At 37.9% G+C, this 27363-nt stretch overlaps 1 protein-coding gene across 1 annotated transcript in view; it reads left to right on the top strand.

Moving 5' to 3' along the window:
• AGPAT5 (1-acylglycerol-3-phosphate O-acyltransferase 5) overlaps nt 1-24937 on the top strand; it is a 60910-nt gene extending 35973 nt beyond the window's left edge. Inside the window, exons 6-8 of the mRNA XM_068678415.1 lie at nt 6375-6536; nt 20530-20653; nt 22365-24937. Of these exons, the coding sequence (XP_068534516.1) occupies nt 6375-6536; nt 20530-20653; nt 22365-22590 (512 nt within the window). The 3' untranslated portion in view covers nt 22591-24937. The remainder of the gene's footprint in view (nt 1-6374; nt 6537-20529; nt 20654-22364) is intronic.
• The last annotated feature ends 2426 nt before the right edge of the window (nt 24938-27363 follow it).

The following is a 27363-nucleotide window of genomic DNA, read 5'->3' as shown; positions in this document are numbered from 1 at the left end:
AATGTACTGCCAGTTTCTTGATTTTTTTAAAACCCAGGAATGCCGAAAAACGTCTATAAAGATGATGAAATTAGGGCATTTATGTTCCTGGTTTTCACAATAGAGACTGACATGTGCAAACATGCGATAATTGTCTTCAGTGAGATGCAGAAAGTTGCTTACTGCCAGGGGTACTGATTATGTGGTAATAAATGGAGACTGTTGTCATCTGAGGGTAATGCTAGTACCCCTCAGAAACTGAAGATTATTTATTCTACAAGTTTTACGAGTGGCTGAAAATTCTAATCCAATTAGATTTTGACCCAGAATAGAACAGGCAGCATTTTAAACTGAAAATATATTTATTTCATTGTAGTAGGGAAGGAAAATGTGCTCCTTGAATTTTGGAAATAAAAATTGCCTCTTAAAACTAAGTTGTTTGGGATTAATGCAGGAGCTGCTCATAAAACAAATCATATGGAGTTGAGAAATTTATTCCAGCATTTAATTCTGTTGTCCAAATTCTAATATTTGCTGGGGTTTCACAGCCGCAGCAAACCACATAAGCAGTGTTGCCAGAATCTGATGAAAACATCTGTCAGGTTTTCACATTTCTGTCAAGTAAATGAAACCCTGCACTTCCAAGCCAATGGAGTCAGTGCCATGGGGGTGGATTTGAACATGATTCTTGTCCTCTCATGATGGGAAATAGGTGACCATGTGAGATGATTCCTTGAGTGATTGCTGCTAGGATGCTTTCTGTTTTCCTGTTTTTCTACATGGTTGGTTACTCACATTTCCAATGGGATATCTCCTAAGATTCTCATAATCAAAGGAAATGTTTCTCTCTGTATGTACTGAATAACTAAAAATGTGGAGGCATGTTTTACCTCTTGTCTCCTGAGCCTTCCAGCTTCCATTATTTAAGCATACTTAGTAATCTTAGAGTTTGCTTTAGTTTTTCCACTGTAATTAGTCAGCTAACATGATTGATTGTCATCTTCAAAATCTGTTGGGATCATTCAGTTGACATATAATGGTGACCCTTTATAGTAGAGACTATATCTAGAGACTATATCTGGTCAGCTGTTTTAGGAATCTTAAAAGTGTGTTGGTTCTTCCACACTAGCCAGTGGGCTTGAGTTTTAAAGTCTGGGAAATTTTAAGTTTGTAGGTGGCAGTCTTATATTCATAGGGATTTAAGTTTAATCTTGTTGTAATATTAGAAGTGTTATTTATTCGTTATTTCAAACCATGAATCTTTCAAGGCATATTACTGGTTCTGGACTACAGAACAAAATTTCTACACAACCTGTACAATTCATGATTTTTTTTCTCCTGTACCAGCTTCTGGTATAAAATTTATTTCATTTGCATGTTCCCACAATATGTATGTCTAGATTGCTAATAATTTTCTAGGAGTTAGACCTTTGTAACGTTCCAAACAATGGCAAATTTCTTAGGCTTTGTAGAATATGAACTTTATCCAAATGTTAAGGAAATGGTATTTTAAGGATTTGAAAATAAATAAGAATAATCCAAAGCCCTCCTACTCCTAATGTTTCTAACTTCTGAAAAGCCAAAGAGAACATGATAGGAAGTTTGGAGAGTCAAGTTTAACTTGACTTGCTGTTGCTGAAGGAAGACAAAACAATCTTCCCGAGTGGAAGGCATTTATGAAATTTCGTATTAATGTTTGATTTCTAACAAAGGTCATTTAATCAAGCAAATATTTCAGGTATTCATTTATCGTCTCCCTGGGTTTTAGGCATAAAAGTGGCAAATGTAAACATTTTTTAATGCTAAGTTTATCTTGCCTAGTATCATGCTCTCTACTAAGATGTTTGTGCGTGCAGGATGTGCTTATCTCAAAATTGCTTTTACAGGTCATGTGAAAAAGAGGTATTTCAACGGAGCTAATCGAAAATGTTTCCCTTCTAGATCTTGGCATTGGTTTTAAATTGTATTTTAAAGCAATCTGAAGTATTTAATATCCAGAATGTTATTTGAAACTTTCTTTAGAAAATATCTTTTGTTAATATTTTTTCCACACACTTTGATGTAAGCAGGCTTGGCATAAAAGTGAAATGGGGAAAGGAGAGTAACATCTTTTAAAAAGTCTATGTGGGGGTGGACCTTGAGTAGCATTTGAGAGCCATACCCCTGGGGTGAAGAAGGGATTTCTGTTATGAAAAGTTGCACTTGGAAAGTTAAGTATAGGAAAGAAAGAAGCTGTCTTATATGCTTAAAACCTTCTTTCTGGATACATCCATTATGGAAGAAGGTGTCCTGAAGTGTGGTGCCTCCTGTGTTGTGCTGTGGGATTGATGTGCACAAGTATCCTGGGGACGTGTGGCCAAGTACAATGCTGTCTGCTGGTGGGGTAGCAGATCATGCCTGAGAATATTGGGAACTTGAACCTTGCTACTGTGCACCTAACTTTTCAGTGGAGGGGGGGGGGTGAGGAGATGTTTTGTTTTGTAAGTGTTTTTTATGTGAGCACATTTCTTCTACAGCTTTCTTGGCAGAGTTCCTTAAAATCTATTCCATGAGAGAGGGCTTATAGGAAGCTAGAGATACTGGCAGCTTGGGAGAGGAAGCTCCCGCATGAGCATTGAGCACTCCACCATATGTTATTTTATGTGTCTCTCTGGACCCTGGTTTCAGTAACTAAGCCACTGAGGTCACTCCAGTAGGCTGGTAGGAACATAGTGTGAGGTGAGTGTGTAAGACACCCCAAATAAGTGCAAAGCTTTCAGTCTAATACTACCCCTGTGTACGCACATGAATGCAGAAAAGGAAAAAAGGAAGGAAAGACCAAGATGGTATTAAACTTAACCCACTGTTTGTCACCCTGCTTTCACCATCAAGTAACAGTTTCACAGGGGGAAAAAGAGACCTCTTAGATTAATCTGACATCCACTTTTAGAGAGAATATAACTTTTGTGGATTAAATGCGGCAGTGCTCATGTAATACATAGGGTATTTATAATTTAGGGCTGGTTGTTTTTTTTTTTCTTGCTCGTTTTCATTTCAAATGAGGTATGTGTATATGTCAGGGATGAAAAAGATGACTAATGGTGGAGTCTGAAAATGTAGGTGGCCTGCCTGCACTGACCAGTTCTATAAGCTTTTGGCTTGGGTGACGGGAAAAGCAAGAGGGATCTTCTCCGTAGAATTGTACTCAGCTATTACATGTAACTTTACCCTGAGACGTTAGATAATGGTGCTTTTTTTTTTTTTTTTTTTGCTGTCGTTGTTCTTTTCTGTTTGCATGAAGGATTCAATTCTAGAGATGTTAATGATTTGTATCCTTATACTTCCCAAATTAAAACCTTACTTTATTTCGTTCAGAAAGTCTGCAACAAAACTGAAGTAATTTTGCATCTTGTTATAGTCTAGTTAATGGTTGCCGGTTGAGGTACCATTGCTCACGCTATTTCTTTGGATTTTCATATTATTTTAATGATTTCACCCTTGATATAGTTCTCTTGCAAATCTGCATCAAGTTATTACATTTTGGGATATTTTATGTCTGTTAGTCATTTAAAAATCAGCTAGCATAGAAGAGCAAAGCTATAGCATTTTAAGGTAGAGTATTACTTTATTAGACATTTAGTTTGTTTTCTTTGGCATTTAAAATAAAATCTCATGACCTCAAATACTTTGACAGAGAGTTCTAACTTAGTATTGCACAACATTAAAAACAGTTTAAGCACAGTGTGTTTTGTGAATTGGATGCAGGCCGCTTGCCAAGGTAACTATACTGTAACTGCTTGGGCTTAAATTCTGTTATGTTGATTTTAGCAAAGATCATCAAGTAATTGCAAGAATGTGTGGTTAATGCTTTTATAAAACAGATTCTTTCAAAGGATGTGTTGAACTCCTGTTATTGCTGCATGTTTGTCATACACTGGAGCTGTACTAAATAATGGATTATGGACTTTATTGGTTTTAGATAGATACATACTTATTTTGAACCTAAACCTTCAAGGGTTCCCTTATAGCATATGGCATAAGAGGGGCTTGTTTTACAGTTGTACTTCACATATTCTCACTGACCATCTTCACCACAAAAACTGTCCATGAATTAATTCAAAAAACTCAGCACTGGATAGCCTTCAACATATGTTTTAATTTGTCTAGAGGATTTACATCCCACTGAAGCCTGATTTCTCCTTTCTTTCCCCACAATACTAGTATGGGTAGGGGGAAGATGAGTTGGGCAGGAAAGAAATGACAGCATTTTTGATAAAATGAATGTGTTGTGGGATTTGGATCAGTAAGAGTTGTGTTGGGTAGAATGACCATTGCTAACACAACACTAGAATATTCAGTGCTTCATTTACTGAGTAAACATTTGGAAACATAACATAATTCGCTGTTTGATGTGACAGTTCACAAGCTAAAAAAACACTACCACCATGTTATGCTTCACAATATTTACACAATCCGCACAACATTTTGCATAGATAGTTATCCCCATTGCTGGTAAAGCTTAGAACGGTGACCTCAGAAAGAGTGCTAGCAAAAAAAACCTTTTATCTCCCTGTTTGAACAAACAGGTTCTTAGCAAATATTCAGTATAAATCTGTATGAAAAGTATGAAAAATTCAGTATAAATCATTATCTTGATTTAAGAAAATAAGATAATAAAAGATTTATACTGAAGTTTTCAACTGTAACAATCATAGAGCTGTTTAGAAACCAGCATTATTTTACTGTGTTCAGGAGATACTTACATAATTTTAGATCAGAGTACACTGTACCCAACAAGGAAGGAAGAGAAGTTCAGTACAAAATCAGGACAAATTATATTATCTTTTGTATTGATTTTCCAAGTCGCAGTATGTCTAAAGCAATACCACAGAATTTTGGTTTAGAAAAATATTCAGTATATCAGGAACCAATAGCACCAATGGGTGGATCTTTAAAAACATACCAAAGTGTAAAACTACGAATGATAAGGCTAGAAAGCATCAATCACAATCATATTCTGATACTTCACTTTGAGAAAAGTATGTATCTTATAGCAAAATAATTATATTTTCTTTGTATAAGATGCTTTTTTTTAGAAACACTTTGAAATAAAAGTGGAAGAGCTGTGTTGAGATCACAGAAAGGTTTGGGTTTTTTTGTTTTCATTTTGAAATTAGTTCTATACTAAAACTTTGGAAAATGAATAAAGTTTATACTTTCAAACCCTGTGTGCTTGTGTATTCTAAAGTGTTCTTTCAGTGGAAGCGATCAGCTGAAGCAAACATTGAAATGAAATACTGTTGTGAGGGCCTGCAGATTGCTGTTAAACTTGACAGTTTTATGTCCATGGCCTGCATGGTTAAGGTCAACACTGGATTTCTGTGACTATGGTTTTGTTAATAGCTAAGTCAGTCTAATAGCTTGTTGGCAGGGAAACAGAGAAGGTTTCTTCCATGCTGTTGACTCTGTGCTATGTTTTCCCTCTGCCCTGTTTAGTTTTCTGCTGGGATGGCGAGTTGAGTCGGCTGGTGGGAGGGTGGTGCCAGAGCAATATGAGTTTAGTAGCTGGCACAAGCATGCACAGAAAAGTAGTAGAGTCAAATGGCTGCAAGGATAAAGTGGAATTTCCCATTTTGATCAGGATCAAGTCATTGCAATTGGCTAAAACTGTCTTGAGTCTACCTGCTTTCTGTCATCCTTCCTCAAAGTGAGAACCGTTACAATGTGCCATTAGAAAGAGGAAAGTGAAAGATGGGAAAAAGAATCTAAAGTAGAAAATAACAAATGTATTGAAATACCTGATAGCCTGGTAGCTTTGGAGAAATGTTACATTTTGTTTAAGCATGTGTAGTTTAAAACTGCTTTTTTATTACTGTGGGACAGTATTAGGATTCATTGTATTGATGAAATTGGTTGGTTCATTGGAAGTGAAATGCTGGATGAACATTAGGCATCTTAAATATATCTGTGCTTATACCTCATATAGCAAACCTGTTTCTGAGACAGGATTTCAGGAGGTGATGTTCTGTGTTTGATAATTCTCAGTTAATTTGTTTTTCTTCAATGGGACAAACATAAACAATAAGGAGAAGTGCTTTTTCAGCACATATGAGCCATGTTAAAATCATCACTACTTTTAGAGCAGCGGCTGTACCAAGGACTCTTTTGTTAAGCAGCCTGTCTGTCATTAATATCCTGTAAGATTTGTTCCATCTTCTATATGCATTCAGTAGAACAAATGCAATGTGCAGACGTGCTCTCCCTCTACTGAGAACTGAGATTAAAAATAATCCTTTTGTGATTTTGAGTGGGGGTGCCAAGGTTTGTTGGCATGATGTTCCTTTTGTGCATGTAGCCCAGATTACTTTCAAATGCTGTAATTTTATTTTATTTTATTTTGTTTTTTTTTCCCCTAGGACTTGCTATATTAAAGCATGTGCTAACACCACGGGTGAAGGCAACTCATGTAGCTATCGACACAATGAAGGACTATCTGGATGCAGTTTATGATGTGACTGTAGCATATGAAGGTACTGTGGACCACAAAGGGCAAAGAAAACTGGCACCATCTATGACAGGTGAGTTGAGTTATATTAGACATGCTTCAGACATGTGCTTGTTGATATACCAAAACTACCTCAGCTGCTTTGCAATGCTCAGAAGATAATCTCCACAGTGCTCCAGCCATCTTACTGCTCCTTGGTAGGGCACTGTTGACTAGTGACTCGGCTTTATAATACCTACCCACAAGATCTACTGCTCCTTCTCTTCCCTGCTCCTCACAGAGAGTATTTTTATAGTCAAATTCTATCTGCAGGTAGTCTTTGGAGAGTTCAAATGATCTTGAATCCATAGGCAGGAGGTGGTGTTCACCTTTGTGTTTCTTCTAGCACTGGTATTTGGCCTGATTGTAAATTCTCTCTTTCTCCCTGCTTTGCTACATGTGTGCAAATGTGATACAATTGCTGAAATGCATATATTTTAAAGGGAAAATATGTAGTAATATATTTTATTTGTAATTTTTCAAGTGCTGAATATGCCCAGCAATATGATAAATGCTCAAAGCATTTTATGCAATTGGGCTTTACTTGCTGCAGTATTGTAACCGCTTATAGCACCTTAAGAGACTGGGGAAAATTAGTTGTACATACCTTCAGTTATCTCACCAAAAAGTTAAGTTCTGGAGTATCTGATCGAAAAAAATGGGATAGAAGGCTTTGGGGTTTGGTGGGTTTTGTGTTTTGTGGTGGGTTGTTGCTGTTTTTTGTTGTCGTTTTTGTTTTAAATAATTCATTTACCTGCACCATCACTGGAGGGCCAAATAGCATCTTTCATTCCATTTGTAGTTGATGGATCACTCAACCATATATCTGCACAGCTGTCTGTTGCTAGCTGGCTCACAGTGCTACTTTTAAGTCTTTTGCACTACTGATACCAAGGGGAAAATAAGCCACGTTAATTCACTCTTGTGGGCAAGGGCTCAGTGTTGTTTGAGGGGCCTGCAGGTAACTTCATAACTCCCCACTCTTCAGCTGGTCCAGTTTTCGGTGTGGGTCTGGGACTTAATTCCTTCTGCTAAAAGTGTTTGCAAGTTTCCATGTCACTTCATTGGCAGTTACAACTTCTTGAACTCCTTCCAGATGCTTGTTCCTTAGAAGTTCTGGAATTGTCCATTTTTACATTTTATTTAAAATTCTGAATGGGTGAGAAATATAACTATTAACACCATGTATTAACTCAACACTTGTGTTGTTCTGTTAGTTCTTAGGATAGTTTTGTGGTTAAGTATTGAAAGTGCTTATTGTGATTTAACATGTTTGCTTTTGGACTTTTTTATCATAGTTTTGCAAATTTTATGATTTAAAGTTCATGACTTTTTTTTCAAAATACCTTATGACCCTACTACAGACTCCCTAGAAGACTGGCAGCCTTACTCTTTTCCTGTCACCCAAGATTTCATTTAAAACAAATAGAATTGTTTCCCCTTCTTCCCTGTAGCGTATCTTGTTTCGTGACTTGATTATTAGGCAGTTTCAACCACTTTCATGCTGGACTTTTCACTGCCTGATGGTTAATTAAGCTATTAAAATATCATTACTTATTGATAAAATGGCAAATGTTCAAATTCTTTACGAGCCCTCTTCACCTATTGATTTTTTGCATGAAAAATAGAATGAAATTGCATGAAAAATGAATTCAGTTTGCATGAAACATGGTATAATTTTGTAAACAGAACTAACAAACTGATTTTCCCTGTTGACTGCTTCTTGTGTCTGGTGTCAAATGGTAATCAGATGGTTTTGGGGTGACCACTCCACATCCAGCCTTCTCAGGACTCCACAGCAGGACTACACATCCCTCATGGGTGTATCAGCCTCACTGGTAGGCCTGGGATAATTACAGGCTCAGACTTTGGTAACAGTAAAGCTAGTAAAGCAGAATGAAGTCAAGCCAACCAGTTGTTATCCATTACAGAGTAGATAAATGAAATATCCATCCAGAACATTCCAAGTTATTGTGGCAGTCAAATGTATTCCATATAATATAAATTATGTAGATTAAGGACACTATAAATTACAGAGCGGAACATAGTTGTCATTCCTTTAGACCCTCCAGACACAAAATGGAAGAAAAAATAATTGATGCTCTCAAAACTCAAGATCACTTCAATATTTGTTCTGCAACAGCCCAACAATTGGTCTGTCTACGAATATACTACAATAACAGGAATTGATGGTTATGCATTTGAGATTATTTATCATTTTTGCTCTGTACAGTACTATGACGAGGTATAAAATGCGTCTCTCTTGTGTGCAATTCATATGAACATTTCATATATGTGTTAGTGCTGATTGAAAAGCTTGTTTTTCATGCTCATCAGAACAAAATGGTAGTACGATCCTGGTAATTTTTAAAAGATAAGGTTGACGTGTTTTTTCAGTCTAGCAACTCTGAATGAAATTTATTGCATTGCAAACAAACTTCTGATAAACTCAACTTTACTTGAGGACTCTGTTTTCCATAGTATGACATTTCCCATGTGAATGATATCTGAATTCCACGCAATGTGTTTCTTGACATGCATTTTGCTTTCAGTTCAGTAAATGTCAATTCTTCAGAAGAGCCGGTGCCACTTCTGGAAAAAAAAATAAACAAAACAAACAACACCAACAACAAAACTACATACTTTTCCAGGGATATGGTTGGCTCTTGGCTGCTGTCTTCAGTAGTAAACAGAGCAGGTTAAAAGGAACATTTTAGTGCCTGTAAGTTGTACTATCATGCTCTATCAGGGAAATAGTGTTAATAAGCTGAACTGAAAAGAAAATTGGAGGAAAAAGTAATTGCATTTTAAATTTTGTAATATGGAACTCTTAGTTTAAATAGCTTTTCTTAGAAAAAAAAATATTTTTTTTCACTCCAGAAAGCTTCAATATCATAATATTTACTTGTCCAATGGGACCGAAACAAAACATAGTATACTAGCAACTGGGAAGACAACATTCACCATCCTTTCTGCATTAGTGCTTGGAGCAGTGAATGCCAGGAACATTTGATAGCATTCTGCCTTTTAAAACAGGCAAATTGTTATGGTATATTCTTTCAGATGTGTTGAATTTTTTGTCAATATTTATTCATTTCATATTTAGTTGGCACTTTCCAACTGGAAATTCTGTTTTTGAAGACATCAGATTTAATTAGTGGTTGTGGACAGGGACGTTGTTTTTTTTCAGAGCTTCACATTCAATTGTAGCTAACGGTTGCATTTTGTGTTTGGTTTTTCCTACCATTTATCTATCATTCCTTCCTTTTCTTTCCAACAAGCTTGTATCTTGGTACATTTCCAGTGGAAGCTTGTCCCACACATGGCAGCCTTTCTGAAGAATAACACTTTCCCACAGATTACTTCCCTCTCTTAGTACCAAAGATGGTTTGTCCAGTTCATTAATGACAGACCATGATGGACCACTTAGGGAAGACCACACTACCAGACTGTATTAATTTGCGATCATTAGAATAAGATCCATATAATCATATGGGCACTTAAGCACTGTCAAGATGCAATTTAGGTTTAAATTCTGAAAGAACAATTTAGAAGGAAAAAGGAGGGGGAGAAACACTTGTGCTGGATTTGTTGATAATGTTTTACTATACTATCGCTAAATAAAATGCTATCATTCTTTTTTTTGGGGGGGAAAAAGAAAGAACCTGTTTTTCCTCCTTCCAAATGAATGTGCTGAGTGTTCACATCCAGCTTCGCCTGGTGTTAAGGGGTAGGTCTCACGGGACGTGGGAACTGTTGTCATTCTTGCACCTGAAAGAGTATTATGTACACATTTACATCTTTATTATTCTGCCTGAAGCCTGGAGGTTTTACCATAAGCAGATGGTATTTATCTGGCCTTTGTAGAAGAAAGCGTGTGTGAAATAGCAGCATGTGACAATGATAAACACTGAATAAAAATAGCAAGTACATGTAGACTCCGTCTTAAAGAAGTCAGAGGAATTCCTGAGAATTATTGACTCTGCTGTATATCAATTCCAGAACAAACACTTTGAAAGCGTGTGTATGTGTGTGCATTTCTGAAAATCAGTACATCACTTTGATCGGTATAATTTGAGGAGGTCAAACTGGTCCAACTTCCCTGGGGGAAATTACGCTTTTCCAAGTGCCTGTATTTTTGTTAGGACTCAGTTAGACGCTGAAGTACAGAACAATAGCAAAGAAACTGGAGGAATAGAAACCAGTCTTTGGCCCAAATTCAATCATATCTGTTGTCTTTCAATATCCACAGAATGATAACAAGCACGTGGTTATAGAAGTGTTGAAAGAATTGAAAGACCAAATACATAAAATGATAAACAATAATAGGAATGTAAACCAGTCAAAAGTAAGATTTGTAGCGATGAACTGACTAATCTGTTCAGATCTCTGCTAGCTGTCATCTTATTGCACGAAGAAATATTGAAAATTAAGTGGTAATTACTTCAGAGCAATTGAAAAGATGTAAATTAAAACTGAGGCTGGACATCAGTGTCGGTGAAATTTGTGTCAAGTATGGGATGGCTTTTTAATGCGTATAGTAAATTGCATGTCATGAACTTGTCATACCACATCTGTTCAAGCAAAACCTAAGTAACTGCGTTTCATATTTCGTAGTGTAAATTTTCCATTGAAATATTTGGAGCAATTTTGATAATAACACTAGTTGGCAACATAGTTCTAATGATATTCTGTTTTACAATTTTGCTTTAAAGGAAAACCCTGGTTTTATTTAGTGTTAAGTATTAAAATATGACACGTTTCAATACAATGATTTCACCTGGTGCCATAAGGAAAGGAAATGATCAATCAGTTTTAAACTGAATGCATTTTCCCTTGTCTCCTGTAGGACTAGATCTGTGACTTTAGAACCCCTGTCATTTCCTATTAAAAGTAGTTTGAGTGGCATGAAGGCCTGCCTGTCAATTTTTGGATGATTTATTTGGAGTGGCACCTTGAGCACAGATTTGCATTTGTGCACTGATACTCTGCAGATAAGGGCTGTCTTGGTGAATGAAAAGTCTTTTAGTACTGTAACAATTGCATTGTAGTTCTGTTTGGGAATAATGACATTTCACCAAACAGCATCAGTTTATGGGAATACGGGCCTTGGTGTAGGTCTTTGTAGGACTCCAAAAACCAGAGAAAAGTCTAACTGAGCGTGAGTGCCAGAATGACTAGCACCTCTGTTTATTTACCTAAAAACAAGAATAGAAAGGGATTCGGGGTCCCTGGAGCCCAGTTTCCTGTCTCCAACAACACAGCTTGGATGCCTGAGGAGGTTTCTTAAGAATAAGACAAGCATAAATGATACTTTATCTCCCCAAATGACAATCACTTGTGGATGTAGCTTCTGTGTGTTACAAGCAGCCCCTGAATGGGACTAGTAACCCCTCCAGTGTCCCTGGGAGCCCAGAAAGTTTGTTCATCGGATCATAAATTAGGACCTTGTACATCTCCATTATTTTCAGGCAGCTCCTGCTGACTGTAGGTATCTGTAACTTCCCTTTGGGAATACGTAGGCAGAAGACACAGAAGCATCTTCTAACTTTTGCTCCACAAAGAGGATTTCGGAAGTATTTACACTGCAGATTTATAGAACTATGCTGCACCATGAGCCTCATGCACGTGTGCAAGGAAGCGTTCAGCTGCCCGGGCAGCAGTTATGTACAACAGCTTGAGGAACTCCTGCTCTTTATACAGAAGTGTATTTAAACCCTGAGGATAACAGAAACAACTTTAACTTCTTCACACTGCCAGGTTTGGCCAGAACTATGTTGCTGCTTGGGGAGCCTGTGTTTATTTGTGCTTTTTTGTATGTGCACCAGAGTCCTTTTTTTCTACAATGTTTGTGGTACTGTTCCCTGTTTATCAAAACAGACTATCTGAAGAAAAGGGAAAAACATCGATACTAACAGTACTGGCATAGTTCCTAACAGATCCTGTTTATTTGCTAGAGATCATTGTTTTGAACTGTTCCAATCCTTGTATCTTTTCTTGCTTGTGTGTGTGTCAAAACTGTTTTTTCCATTTCTGAAACTTCAAAAATGTTCCAAGGAAGATGCAAATATCCATACAGTGAGCCTCATAAATCTCCTTCTTTCCAGTTACCATCTGTGGAGCCCTTTAGATGTTATCCACAGACCTAATCTGATCCAGGCTCTGTTGCTGGCAGCCTATTGATCAAAACTTTCATACTTTTGTAGGAAACCTCCTGCTAATTTGGCCGATGTACAGTATTCACAAATCGTTATGGAGCAGCCCAAAGGCCAGAGTGCATCTGTTAGAATAACAGATTAAAACCACTCAAAGATTCTTTCACTGAACTATGATGTGCAAGGACTATGGGTCTTCATCAGACACCATCTTGTGTCAGCAGGACTGAGTACAGTGACGCTCTACTGCTCACCAGTGCTGGTGCCAGTACAGAAAACTATAGGAACCACTTCCTAAAAGTAATTTTTAAAGGTTCTTTAGATCCAGACATCTTTACAAAGGTAGAAAAGTGTGGTTATTTACGGTTGAAATTGCAGGATTTGTTGAGACACAGTTCTTAGCTGCCATCTTCAAGATCTTTCATCTTTATTTTTATAAGCTTTCATATCTTTCTCTCTGCTTCCCTTCTCCAAAATGAAAATTCAGCCTTTTTAATGTCTCCTTGTTTCTAATGCTGGTGCTTTTTATCCTTAAATGTTTTAGTTGTCCCTTTCTGCAGTAGCCTTCTCTAATTCCACCAGATCCTCCGTGAGATACAGAGACCAAAATTGCAAACAGTATTTAAAAAGTGGATTCAATCTTTTTATGTAGCTGCAAAGTGACACTTTTGCCCTGCTCTCAGTGTGCTTGCTGATGCTGCCCAGTATTTGGGGGAATCTGGGGCTTCTGCTACCCAGTTGAGAGGATCATTTCAGAGAATGGTCACTGACCTCCCAAATTGTAATCACCAAGTCCAAGCTAAGCATCATGTAATCAAAGTTTCTATTATTTTCCCCCATACGTCTTTAGGCTGAGGCTCAGCTGCTGCATTTTTGCCCCATTTGCTCAGTTTGGAGGTCTTCTAGGTGTTCCTCACCACCGACCTGGCATATGACTGCCCAAAAGAATTTAAGATCTTCTGAAAAAGATCTCAAAAACTGGAGATTTTACTGTTTGCTCCTTTCTTCAGCTCATTGGTCATGATAAGGAATAAAACCAATTCTAGCATCAGTCCCTGGAGAACTCCAGTTGCTGTTTTTTTCCGTCCTGCAAAGTGATCATTAAGTCCCTCCATTTGCTTCCTCTCCTTTAAGCAGCTTTCGGTCTATAAAACATCATTTTCCCTAATCCCATGGCAGCTTAATTTCTTTAATAGCCTTCAGTGTGGAACCCTGACAGAGGCTTTATAAAAATTCAAATATATCATGTCCACTGAATCCCCTTTATCCGCTTGCTCCTTGACACTGCTGTAGAAAGCCAGCAAATTGGTGAGACAGGATTTCCCTTTGCAGAAACCATGCCAACTCTTTTCCAACAGACTGTGATTATCTCTGTGCTTAGTGATCTTATTATAGACCGCTATCTTACCCGGGGATGTAAGGCTCTTTGGTTTGTATTTCCCAGCATCATCTCTAAAGCCCTCATTTGCAGAAGGGAAACCCCCCGTTTTTCTGGCACAGTGGCTGTTTGCGCTGATAGGTTACACATCGTTGTTTTTGAATTCCACATTTGAGAGCTTTTGGATGAATGCTGTCTGATTTTAGTGACTTCCTGACATCTAACTTGTTTATTTAGTCTAATAATTTCTGTGTGTTTACTTATTGATCTAGTTCCTTTGAGCGGTGTGGTACAAAGAATGCGATGGGCGTAGGAATCAAACAATTTCAGCAAGAAAGGAAAGTCTAAACAGGTGTTTGAGCTTCTCTTATATGGTCTTACACGTTACCATGCATGCTGCTCTTCACCGTTGTCATCCAGCACCCCCACTGGTTTGCTGGTTTGCTGCATTTGATTTATGCAAAAAAGTTACAATCATCAGAGCATTCTTTGCATTTTTAGTTCTCTTAATTTTATATTTGCATTTGACATGAGCTGATTTACGGTTTTCCTTATCTGGACAAGCTTTCTGTTTCTCCAACAGAAGGTAGGAATATAGCAGTAGCATCCTAAATTTTCCCGTTCAAACATGCATGTGGGTTTCAGACCACTTTTTTCTTTGTTTGTTTGTATTGCACATATTTTATATGGGTTTCTAAGTTTTGCTGGGGTTTGTTTTTTTAACATTTTTTTAACAGTCTTTAGGTTGTCTTCCTTTCAACCGTTTCTTCTGTGGTATTTTGCCACTTTTCTTTTTCTCCCTCCTATTTCCCCCTCCAACTTTATAGTTCCTTTAATTATGTGTGTGTGTGTTCTACACTTATTTAGACTCTCTCTACAATGCTGAACGTAACTGTGCTGTCTTTGCAGACCACTTTTCACTAATACTGTGCACAACTCAGGACCACATCAGGAATGGCATCTCTTCTTGTGGGTTCTGCAAGTAATTGTTACAGGAAAAAAAATATTTTCTTTTCTCTTTTTCTCTTTTCCCCTCTGCACTTCGTCCTGATGAAGCATTGATACAGTTCAATCAAGGCAGCTGGAATCTCACACTCCTGCTGGCAGCCCTGAAATTGCAGTGCTCAGTCTGGCTTAACACTTTCCCAACACTATTATCAAGCTTATCATCCATCACTATCATTGAGCTTATCATCTTTTAAATAAGATGACCTCGACATAATTTAATATATCTAATAAGTATTTTATTAGAGGGTACACAGTAATTTAATTTTGCTTGTCTGCTTGTACTACCTTTATTCTATTACTCTTCATATAGCCAGTCCTTCACACATGCCCTCGCCTGTGCATCGTGCTATGTCATGCCAATCAATCTGGTAGCCAGTTAACATTGTGTGCTCCTTCAAGGTCATACCTACTTCATAGGGGTACTCTCTGGAGGACAAGAATTCTTGTCCTCCTGTCTTCATGTTTAGCCTTCTTGTGTTGGTGTAAAGGCACTTCTGGGTTTTGCTCTCACACTGAATTTTAGTTGCATCCACCTCATCTTATGTCAGCCTGAATGACTGTTTTTCTTGACCTTTTTCTCTTCCCTGCTCCTATCTGAAGTACTCTCTAAGACCTTTTCAGTTGTCATTACCAGCACCCTGGCTTAATTAAGATTCAGGCGCATCCCATTTTTCCTGTCTCTAAAGGTCCTCCAGCTCCTAACATGCTTACTCCCTCCGCTGTGATCAGAGGCTCTGATCTCTGCTCACATCCAGCCTTGCACGTGGCACTGCCAATACTTCTGGGAGTGCTCTTCTCCACAGCCCAGGCTTCTCACCCAGCTTGAAGCCCGAATTTATCCTGCACAGCATCTCCTCCGTGCTTCCCTCCATCAGCAGCACCAGCAGGTGTGGGTGCTGCCAGCTCCTTCCCTGGTGCTCCAGGTTAACCTGGCTGAGCAGACTTCGCTCTGCCCTCGGTGTTTGCTTTCCCGTCTAGTGCTGCTTTGTTCCACCACTGCTTTATTTTGTCAAAGCAGGCAGGGAAATAGTTTTGTGTCAGCTCATCTTGAGGTGATGGAAAGCATGGAGCTGAGAAACAATGCAGCACTTAAATTTGTGTTTGTTTTGCCAATTGATTGTTAATTCGGTGTACAAAATAAATGAAAACAGAGAGATGGGATTTCTTTCTTTAAGGAAGACATAATTTACAAACTGCTTTGGTAGCTTAATGTTTAGGGCCAGACTACATGCTTTCTTCACTTCTTAAATTTCCAGTTCAGAGAAGAGTATGTCTTTGCTGTCATGGTTTTGCCTGTAAAACCATATACAACACAACACACAGTGTTTTGTTACTGAAGGAGGGGCGTTGTTACATGTTTGAAATGTCAGTTCTGTAGAGTAAAAATACATTATTCAGATTTCTGTTTCCCATGATACCACTCTCACCTTATTGCAAACGTTACTGAAGTCCATTAAAATAGGAGAGAATTGGGGTCTGTTTAGGTGGACATGACCATCTCAGGCTTCAGTTTGCCCTTTCTTAATTTTGGAGGACTTTAGCAATAATTATGAAGCAATAAAAGAGTCAATGTGGGAGGATGAAATCTGAGCTACTTCAGTGCTGTCATATATAAAGCGCCTATAAAAATAGACTTCAATAGTACTTGAAAACTGGAATGTCTGAGTGCCACATCACTGTCAAGACAAATAAATTGGGGTGGTGGAATGAACTGTGATATCATTAAGGGAAAGGTGTTGTAAAGTCATTTATATATCCCTTCTCAGTAGCAGGTATGTTTATGTTTTGGAGCTTCTCTTTTTCCCTTACCTTCCCTGGTAATGCTGATAATTTAAAAAAAAAAATGAATTAATTGGCTTCTGAAGGTGAAAACTTTCAAAGTGACAGAATTTTGTGGAAGTCCCAGCAAGCAAAACGTGGCACGTAAAATATTTCTTGGCAATTAAAAAGCTCTGGGAATCCGATTGCTTTTCTGGAGAACATCGCATCCCTTTCATTAATCCTAATTCTGCATTGATTCCTTCAGTGCTGGGTTAGCGTGTATTCTGTCCCACAGGAGGAGGGCTGGAAATCCACGGTTTAAGGACAGAAATGCATTTTTTTTTTTATTTTGAATTATTTACTTCTGCTGTGATTGGTCATTAAAAGCACGATAAACATTCTGCACTTGGATCCATTATATAGCCAGATAATTTCCTAATAAAACTTTCTATCTCCCATATGAACATCAGTCCACTTGGCTCCCACACAAGTTGTTGGGGTTCATTTCGGCCAAATCGTGGTAGGTTCTTGATTGACTAACGCTGTCCCCAGTATGATGTTTGATTATAATGCATGATTTGCACTTGTGTTTTGTCTTTTGAAGGAAAACTCAGTCCTGCTTGTTCCAGCTGTTAATTATAACAAATTCTGGCAAGTTCAGGGATCTGAAAAGCCTATCAGATGTTGGCCTTAAGGGCTAGAGTGCCTGAAGTTGGATGTAATTTGCACATAATAAATTGCTTCAATAAGATTTTGTTTCTTAGCTTAATTACACAAGTCTTTTGGGAGTTAAGCTAATGTGAAATTAAGGGTCGTGGGACCACCACAAACCTTTAGAGGCTGTGGTAATAAAATCCAGCTGTTTCTTCTAAAAAAAAAAACAACCCCTCAATAAATTGTCCTTATCCACTGGTGTTCTTAAGCGATTGCAGTGACATTATGCATCTAAAAAAAATGGGATTAGTTGCATTAGACCCTGAAATGAATTGGATAATTAAAGACTAGTCAGGTTCCCTGACTAGCTTGATTGCACAGGTTACGACGTCATCTGCAGATGTCCAGGTTTGGGATAAAATGGCTTCAAATCAATGGGTGAGAATATTGGTCCTCTTTAGGGAAGCACCTGTAGCTGCAGATCACACAGTACTGAGTCTCAGTTGAAAGGCTGTGGAGAAAGGCACTGGGATTTACGTAGGTGGGAAGTTAAGAGGAGGTTTTAGGATCTTCGTGTAATTGGACTAAATTTAAACTGAAGACCAGCAAGTAGTAAGCATCAGGTTGTACTGGAATTTGAGAGTAGAAAAAAACACCAGCAAGGCTTAGGATTTTGTCAAAGGGTTTTTGCTTTCCCAGCAGGTTTGTAGAGTTTCTACATTTCAGATTTTGTGGGGAAAGGTGTTCCTTTGAAATTCCTATGCTTATTCCATTTTTGTTAACTTGAGCTTATTGCTTATAACATACTCTGTTGCTGTCTTTAACCAAACATCAGTAGTTTTTAAGAAGCATAACATTAAGTTTAAAAGCATCACGTGGCTATTAACAATCCTATTAGATTTTTGTTTTGTAATTTTCCTTAATAATTTATAACTGAGATAATAAATAACATCAAGAAAGAGCTGTTTGTTCCTGTACAAAACAACCTATTTGCTGTGAAGCAAAGAAATGTACCCTATACAATGCACAGAACATTTTGAGTATCTTCTAAAGCTAGGTCTTCAGCCATAGCTGAGTATGCATAGCATAGATGCTTTTTATCGTGGTACAAAAAAGACCATTTGATCATTTGGCTTCCAGACATTTGTTTTCTATAATACAGTTTTGCATATTTTTAGAGTGCTCCACGTAATAGGTAATACCACTCCAAAGAGGATTTATACATCAATGAGCATTTTAAGCGTTTAAGACATGGATAATATGTCCAACATTTTAAAATATTAATAGTATGCTTTTAGGTGCTCATATAGTCAATGACCTTCATATGGTGGCTTCAATAGTATCCTCGGAGAAAATCCTTTCTTACCATTAAAAGCAAGAGGAAAAAGCTGTTTTCAGATATGGGAGCTTTGATTTCATCCTGCTTAGGAAAAACATTGTGCATAAACCTGAGGACAATAGTCTACACCTACCATCGTCTGGAACTTCAAGTACATTGCTTGCCTGACATCTAATAGCTGTAGCTATTAAATGGCTTTGCCAAAAACTTCAAGAAAAGAGTATTTTGTGACTGTTGTGCTTGCTGTACTGTAGCTAAGAGGTGGACCTGGTTTTGGTTAGAGCCCTCACGCATTTCTTGACTTGATGGTGCGTGAGCTGTGTTGCTCTCTGTATGCTGAGGTGCAGTTCAGTGAGAGGCTCTCTGCCAGAGGACTAGACAGAGCTGCACAGAGCACCTTGCAAATTTCTGCTGCAGAATGCCCTAAGACTTTACTGATCCCGTTATCTCTTCTCCTTCAACCCCCCTTTACAAGGACACAAACACATTTGCATGAACAGCCTTTTAAAATTCCTTAAGGCAATTTCTAGTGTATGATAAGGATTGCTTTTACAGCAACATCCTTAAAAACGGAATAATCCTGTAAAGAAGGAAAGCAAATGGGGGCATATCTGCTTTGTCGGACAATAATAAAGATGTACATGCAGTGACAATTATTTTTCACAGCCATTCTTCCAGATACCCCTCACAGTTATGGGTCAAAGTCCAACGACGTGAAGATCCTAAAACCTCCTCTTAAGGAGGTACATCTGCACTGCTGTCCAAAAAATGTCAACAACCTAAAGGGACCACCCAGTCTGCGTTACATTTGTTGCCCATCTGTATTGTTGGAAGACACTTCGGGTCCCTTTTCAAAATATGAAGGTTATCCAGATTTCCAAGTACTTCTGTGCTCACATCATACATCTTTTTCTATTGGGGTGCTGTTGTTACTACCATACCCCTTGCTACTGATAGATGCAAATTATTTTTAATAGACAAATATTGGTGGGTTTTTCATGCCTCAAATATTTTTCATGGGCAATATTTTTACCTCCTGTTACTCATAAAATATCTCACAAAGTAATTGGCTTAATGGTTGCTTGCTAAAGTTTTCTAGGGAGAAATTGAAATGGGGAGAGGAGAATGCAACAGGGCTATGTTTAGCTTTGTTGATTCTGTATGACAGAAGAAAAATGGAGGTATGCGAACTGGAAAGCAGCATTTTTTTCTGAGCCTTTTGCCCTATTGCATACTTTAATTATAGGTTATTACTTAAACTGAAGCCCACTTCCTCCTGGAGATGGTTTGGGAAATCACTGTTGTTCGGATTTTGTCATCCAGGAGCAAACAAAATTTAAGTTTTTAAAAAGACAAGGAAAGAGGATTGCTAACTCTGATCAAAAATGCAGGCTGGATACCTTTCTTGCGGAGAAGTTACGGCATCCCACACTGCAAAATGAGAAGATTGCTACCAAGGTAGAAATTCAATGTTTTCATGTTGGGCTTTTTAGGACATTTTTCCATGCTACCTGATAGCAGGCCCTTCCCTTTTTAACAGTGTGTAGATCAGACAGCTTCTAAGTTGAGTGAAGTGCTCAGGATCCAAACATAAAAATGGAAGGTTTTTGAAAACTGAAGTTAAACTTCCAAGACTCTTACAGCTGTGAGGTCAGACTTTCAGCTTATTTTAGATTAATAAATGCCTTACAGTGTTTCTGTAACTCAGTCCTGTTGGTTTGCTCTCTTTCAGAGTTTCTTTGCAAGGAATGCCCAAGAGTTCATATTTTTATTGATCGAATTGAACTGAAGGACATTCCAGAAGAACAGATGTATATGAGAAGGTGGCTTCATGAACGTTTTGAAATAAAGGACAAGTGAGTAGCAATGTGCAGAACTCTCTGTTTCAAGAAGCTTGCTTTCTCCTTTTCTATGAATAGATATGATTTCTATGTTACTATGATTTCTGTGTTACTAGCAGTGCAAGCTGTAGGGCTCTCGGAGGACAGGTGGTGTTGGTACTCCTGTGCATATTTTGTGTAATGCCTTTGTGATTAAAGCTTTTGCTGAGAAGGTTGAGATTCTGGGGTTTTAGGCCTTCCTTAGATTGAAAAGCTGCAAAACCATGTTCTAGGCCAGACTCATACTCATCTGAATATTTTCCATTTATATTCCTGAGTCTGAGTCATGTGCAGCCAGGAGTGTAGATTCCCAAGGTAGGCAAGCACGCAAAGAGGAGTTTGGTTCTAGCCTACTCGTCAGTATTAGGGTTAGACCTACCAGCCTCGGTAGGTCTTGGCATAATCTCTTTTGCCAAAATTGGTTATGCATCTTCTATCAGAATGTATAAGAACTTCTGTAAACCATAGATCCCTACCTTCACTGGAAAGATCAGGTGAAGTACAAGTTTTATTTATCCAAGCTACCTTTGAGTCATGGCAGAAGTACCTGGCTCTCTCCAGCACCACCGGATAAGGTCACTAATGAGCAACAGGTCCTAGGGAACCATGTGTGCCAAGGTGAAGACGTGCCTAAATGTGGGATTTAAGTATTTGTTTGAGAGATGATGGCTTAATTTGCCATGTCTGAAGTCCAGTTTAAGAGAGCTGAATCTGTTTACCTTCTAAATCCCTGAGTACATGGTATGAGTTAGAAGTTTGACAGGTTTTTCATACATTCTGATTTAAAATTGTTCTGGCATTCCATGAAAGCAAATAAATGGACAAGTTTGACTTGTGATCTTTGAATCTATGTAAAACTTAACATGCCTGTCTGTGAACATGGCACTATTAATAAAGTGACTTAGAAGTTTAGGATCAGTAGGATCCTTTTTCTTTTATTCCCTTTTGAGAGGCAAGAAAGTACACATTTCATTTCATAGACAAGGAACTGATGTAAAATAAAAGGCTGTCCGGCATCCCAAAAGTAGTTTTCCAGGGAAGACCAGCAAAACTGAACCATGATCATCTATGTCTCATCATAGGCTCCTGTTGACTGGAGCATCCTTTCTGGGACCAAAGCAGTCTGTCATGCAAATTTAGAGCTGTTAAAACAAAAATCTAGAATTTTCAAATCCATTTATTACTGTTTATCAAAAATTGAAAAATTAATATTAAACCTATATTGTCACATTTTACTCTTGCATGATTGACTTCCAAAATATTTTAAGTCTTGTGAGCCCTGTTTATTTATTAGCTTATTTCACCAAGATACTTTACCTCCTACTTTGGTTTCTATTAACTGTATGATATTTTATCTTACGATATTGCCTGGTACTCTGGGCTTATTTGCTAAATGCTAAATCTGGAGGATAATCTTCAACCTTTATATCCAATGTTGAAATTATTCCCTAAGGAAAATCTGCTTTTATTGCTCACAAGGGCTCAGATTGAGTACTCTGATGCAAAACATCACTTTGAATGCATCATATTCTTAGAGCATGCTGATTGATTAACCTTGCTACTTACTGCTTCTTACTGTTAAATTGTTTTTAAATATCGTGATTAGCAGTTATTGGATGAAATAAAGTTGTCTAGAACTTCTTACTCTAATGCGTAAATTTGACGATCTACTTTTCTCTACTTATAGGTTACTAATAGAGTTTTATGATGCGAAGGATTCTAAAAGAAGAAATAAGTTCCCTGGAAAAAGTGTTCATTCCAAACTAAGCCTCAAGAAAACTTTGCCATCTTTGCTGTTTTTAGGTGGCCTGACTGCTAGTATGCTTCTGACAGAATCTGGAAGGAAACTTTATGTAAAAACATGGATATATGGGACTTTAATTGGCTGCCTGTGGGTTAGCATTAAACCGTAAGCAGATGTTAGTCTCCAATCAGTGGGATGTGCTGTCTTTTCTTGCACATTGCACCAAACTTTTTCCTGAATTTATAGTAAAAAAAAAAAAAAAGTGTAAATAAAGCCTTATTGATTGAACATTGGAAATAATAGAATTTGTGACTTAAGCCTCTGTGTGGTTGGTCTGGGGAAAATAAATGTAGTTTTTCAAATTTGCTACTGATTTTTGCTGGAATAATGGCAGATAAACTGAGTCATATGATAAATTGCTTTCCCCATGAACTAACATCCATCTTTATCTGCAGATTCGATGAAGTATGAGTTATGCATAAGGGTGTCTTAAGTGGACCTGTGAATGTATTTACAGAGATTAATTTAGGTTATATATTTATTCCTCCGGTATTCATGTTGAATTTTCGTTACTCTTTGGTGCATTGCAGCAGCCCAGTTGCATCTATCTCAGCTGTATCACAACTAAAATCAAAACTTGTTTTTCCTTTGGAATTTTGCTTTTCAGTTTTAGCTAAATACTGTATTCTTGGAAAAAAGGGACTAGTAAGCAAATCATGAGACGTTCCCTGAAGCAGAATCAAACGTTCCTGAGAACTACCGTTCATGGGGAAGAAGCTCTGTTTATCTAGTGCATGATTTTTGATTATATTGCAGTATTAGCTGATTATTTTACATATGCAAAACATTAAATCGTACTGAGCAAATAGCTTATTTTGCGCACCCTGTATTTGTGCATAAAAGGAATGTATGCAGTATACTGAAATGTTTTTATTTTGCAGCCTAACTGGACTGTAGCCTACCTTGTGTCTGCATTGTCTGTAGCGTGTCGGGAGTTTTGGCTGAGCTCACAGAACTGTAGCGTCCATGTGCCATAAGCAGCAGCGAACACTCAGAAGTTTCCTGTTACCTCACAATTTTCTGGAAGCAAACTGTGCCATTTGGGTGAAGCACAGTCTCACTACAGCTTCAGGAGTAGGGGTTATGGTAACAAGGAACCTTCAGGTAGCCCTGCAAAATCTGAAGCATGTGCCTTTTCCTACTAGTCTGATTTAGCCTGATGTTTCATGATCTGGCTATCGTCTCAGTGTTGTAATATCACACACCAGGGTTTCAAGTCATCCTAGGTGATGCAGACTTCGGGTGGATTGAAGTTATGGGGGTTGAAGTATAGGACTTGCACTAGTGTAGTAGCGAAAGAAATACATATCTTTTCAGTATTTCACCTGCTTGAAAATACACTTTAAAAAGCAAAATCAACAAACCCTTACTACCAGAAAGTCTGTGATTCCCATGGCTGATACTTTTGTTGGGGAAATGCTGTTTCCTGATATCAAGGGAATAGTCTATATGTACAGTGAGGGGGTAGGAAAGAGCTTTTTTTTTCTTTTTTTTTTTTTAGCTTCTTCCATTAAGAAAATCAGACTCCCTGTGTGAAAAAAAAATAGAGAATATTTTTATATCACACTTGCAAGCTTTAAATGTGCATCTCTTTTTAGCTTTGGTATGATTTGTCTTGCATTAAAGCCCATCATGTATTAAAATATGTCTCTTAAAATTATAGCAGTTTTTCAGATTCCATCCTTGCCAATTAATTGGAGATACTGCTTTTTCTGTGGATTTTGTTGTGGTTTTTCTTATTAGAATAGTTCCACCTTAAAATCATTCGGTACAACTTTCAGGTTGCAGTTCTGTGTCCTTCCATAATGGATTTTGTCACTGGAGTTATTTATATCAGTGATTGATTCAGGATATGTTGATGAACTGTTTTAAAAACAATGACTGGGAACAATGTTGAAAAACAGTATTGTTATGAGGCTGTGAAACCAGAAAAAAAAAAGCCATTTTATGTAACAGCCAAATGTGCTCACATATAGTTCTTCCTATTCTCAGCTGACTGTTTCCAGTAGGTATAACCAGAAGGCAGTGTTTCTGTGTTAGTTTGATTTTGAATCATGGAATGAAATTTTACTGTGACATGATTAAATTTCTTTGTAACAGCTAAGAATAACATTTAATTACACATCAAAAATAAATGCAAACAGCTTAACTCATTTGTAGAAAAAGAAGTGCTGTTTTGGAGAGCCTAATTACCACAAACGATTGGACCTCTCTTGCTGTTTAATTACCAGGAATATAATTGACGCAGTGCAACAAACAGGATGTTTATTTTGAACGTTACTCTCTATGTTACTCTTAATTTTTTTTTCCTTGCAATTAATTTATAAATTTTTGAAACTGTAATTTGCTGATGTATTTGGCGTTGGGAGTATCACATGCTATTTCTAAATATGCACTGATATTAACTTGAAATATTTCTTCATTAAAATAAGAAGAGCCAATGCTCATTCAACTTTTCTGTCCTGTCTACTTGTTCATTTTTTTTTTCTGCATTTGTATGTTTGTAACTTGGATTAACAGGAATCATTCACACAAAAAAAAAAAATCCTGTGTGTGTATGGTTTTAGGTCCTTGATGGAAGTGTTCGTGTGAGAAGGAGTCAATGAAAAGAAAACAGTTTTGTCCTAAAATGTGTTAGAATCAATTTGTGCTTTATGTTCTAACCCAACTAACATACAGCCAGCTGGACTGGAATAGCCTTTTCACCTGCGCCAGTTGTTCCTTATTAATAATGGTTGTTAAGGTGCAGTACCACAGTGCTGAACAGGAATCCAGCAGGCTCTGATGCAATAGGTCTTGTATAGACAATGCTGGCAGGCAGCATGATCAGGCTGGGCAAAAGCAGGGGATGGGAAGAGGTATTGCAAACAAATACATGAAGTGTATCTCAGTAGCAAATGCCACATAAGTTTTAGTGATGAATTAAACCTGAGGAGCAAACTACGTTCTCAAGAATGTATTATTATTTTTCCAGCTCTATGAGTGCACCTAATACTCCACACAAGTATTTTCTTGTGCATCAACTATATGTAAACATTTTATATTCAGCAACACACCCCACCACATGCTTGTTCCAGGTTTTTGTACTTGGGGAACTTTTGTACTTTTGTGAAAGGAATTGGGCTAATAAGGAAGCATTAACTTAAATAATGGAGAACATAAAAAGTAAAGTGAGACAGAAAACTAAGACAGTGATTTATGCTACAATGAATGAATGAACAAGTAGGACATGTGAGGGGAAGATCAATTGGGAAAAAAGAGGAAGGTCAGTCAAAATCAGAAATTTCTCCAAAGCTCTGTGCTCGGTCTTGGCTTTGTAGCTGCTCCAAACCACTGCAGTCTTTTGCTAACTCCTCTGAAGCATTTTCGTTGTGAAATACTTGGCTTTTCTCCATTCAGTAGAATGTAGCATACCTGTAAAAACTGTTGGCAGCAGCATATTTTTAGTACTTAAAAGTTGGCCTCTGATTATTTTGGCATTTTAGAGTGCATAGACTATATACTCACCTTGAGGAGGAGAAAGGTATCTATTTTAGGATTGGATAATGAAGGGGAACAGGAGGAGGTTTGGGATTTTGGGCTTAGTGTTGCTAAAAATGATGAGAGACTTCTCCCCTCTCCAACCTCCAAATAAAAAACCCTTTTAATGGCACAAATTTCAGGTCAATCATACTCAGAAAGGCAATGGAAAAACAGTTAAGGGGTTCAAGATCTTGTCACCTTCTTTATAAAGTCTTTATTAAGGCTTTTCCTTTGTAAATATGGATACCAGTGGTTAGGTCTAGGTCACACAATTTAGCAAATTGGCTCTGATGACAGGGCTCAGAGTGAACACAGTGGGGTTTCTCTTGTCCTCTTTCTTTTTATGTCTTTGTCTGTCTCATCAATTTGCAGCTCTGTGGTCCCAGTGAAGCTCTGTAGCATGCTACAGAATTTGCTAAGCCTAAGAGAAAAAAAAATAAAAATATTATTTTAAGTTTGTATAATGGCAAAAGTCATGCAGCTGAAACAAAATATGTAGCAATCCAGAGAAGGAAAAGCAGCAATAACCTAATGCAACAAGATTAGAAACATCAGCTCCAATCAGGCGAAATCACATGTGATTGATTCCAGGGAATATCTGTTTTCCATGTGGGGACAAATTTCCCTGTCTGCATGGCAAATGTTTCTCCTACCAGTCCTCTTTCAGTCCCAGCTCTGTGCCTCCACCCTTGACTGACTGGTCTACTGTTTTCCTAACGAGCAGTCCCTCATCACCAGAGCCTGATTTTTCAGACACTGCTGTGAATCTCAGGTTTCCTCCATTCTCCTCCCTGACCCAAAGCATTTTTGTATTTGTATTCTGCTAGATAAACTGCTAATGGTTCAGTAATTATATACCAGTGCAGACGCTTACCTCCTTCAAGCTACATTCTCCTTCTGAGGACTGGCATTGGGTGAGCAAAGCCTCTCCCTGCTTGTGAAGAGCTGAGGTCTGTTGCTAGTGGACAGAAATTTTGCTGTCGAGGGAGGTTATTTGTAGCTCTGCATTGAATGTGCTGGATGGGTTTCTCTTCCACCTCCGCTGGAATGTGCTCTTCCATTGACAGGCAGTCTGCATGGCTGTAAGTAAATACACAGACTAGAAGCTACCCTCAGAAATGATGTTCCTGACACATATTTGTAATGTGAAAACTTTGTTAGTTATGCTTGTACAAACTGTGTTTCACAGCCATTCTGCTTCCCTTTTATCTTGTGTGGGAATTCGGCGTTTGAATGACATTTTGATGCCTCGTGTTTGTCTTCCCTGCATGACTAATTCGAACCAGAATTGCTCTAACCTGTTTGCCTCATTGGGAGACTAGCCCAAAGATAACACAGAGGAGACAGATGCTGAGCGGCA

The sequence above is a fragment of the Anas acuta genome, chromosome 3 (assembly GCF_963932015.1).
Source record: "Anas acuta chromosome 3, bAnaAcu1.1, whole genome shotgun sequence".
NCBI classification, from domain to species: domain Eukaryota; kingdom Metazoa; phylum Chordata; class Aves; order Anseriformes; family Anatidae; genus Anas; species Anas acuta.
This window is presented reverse-complemented; position numbering and strand designations above follow the sequence as displayed.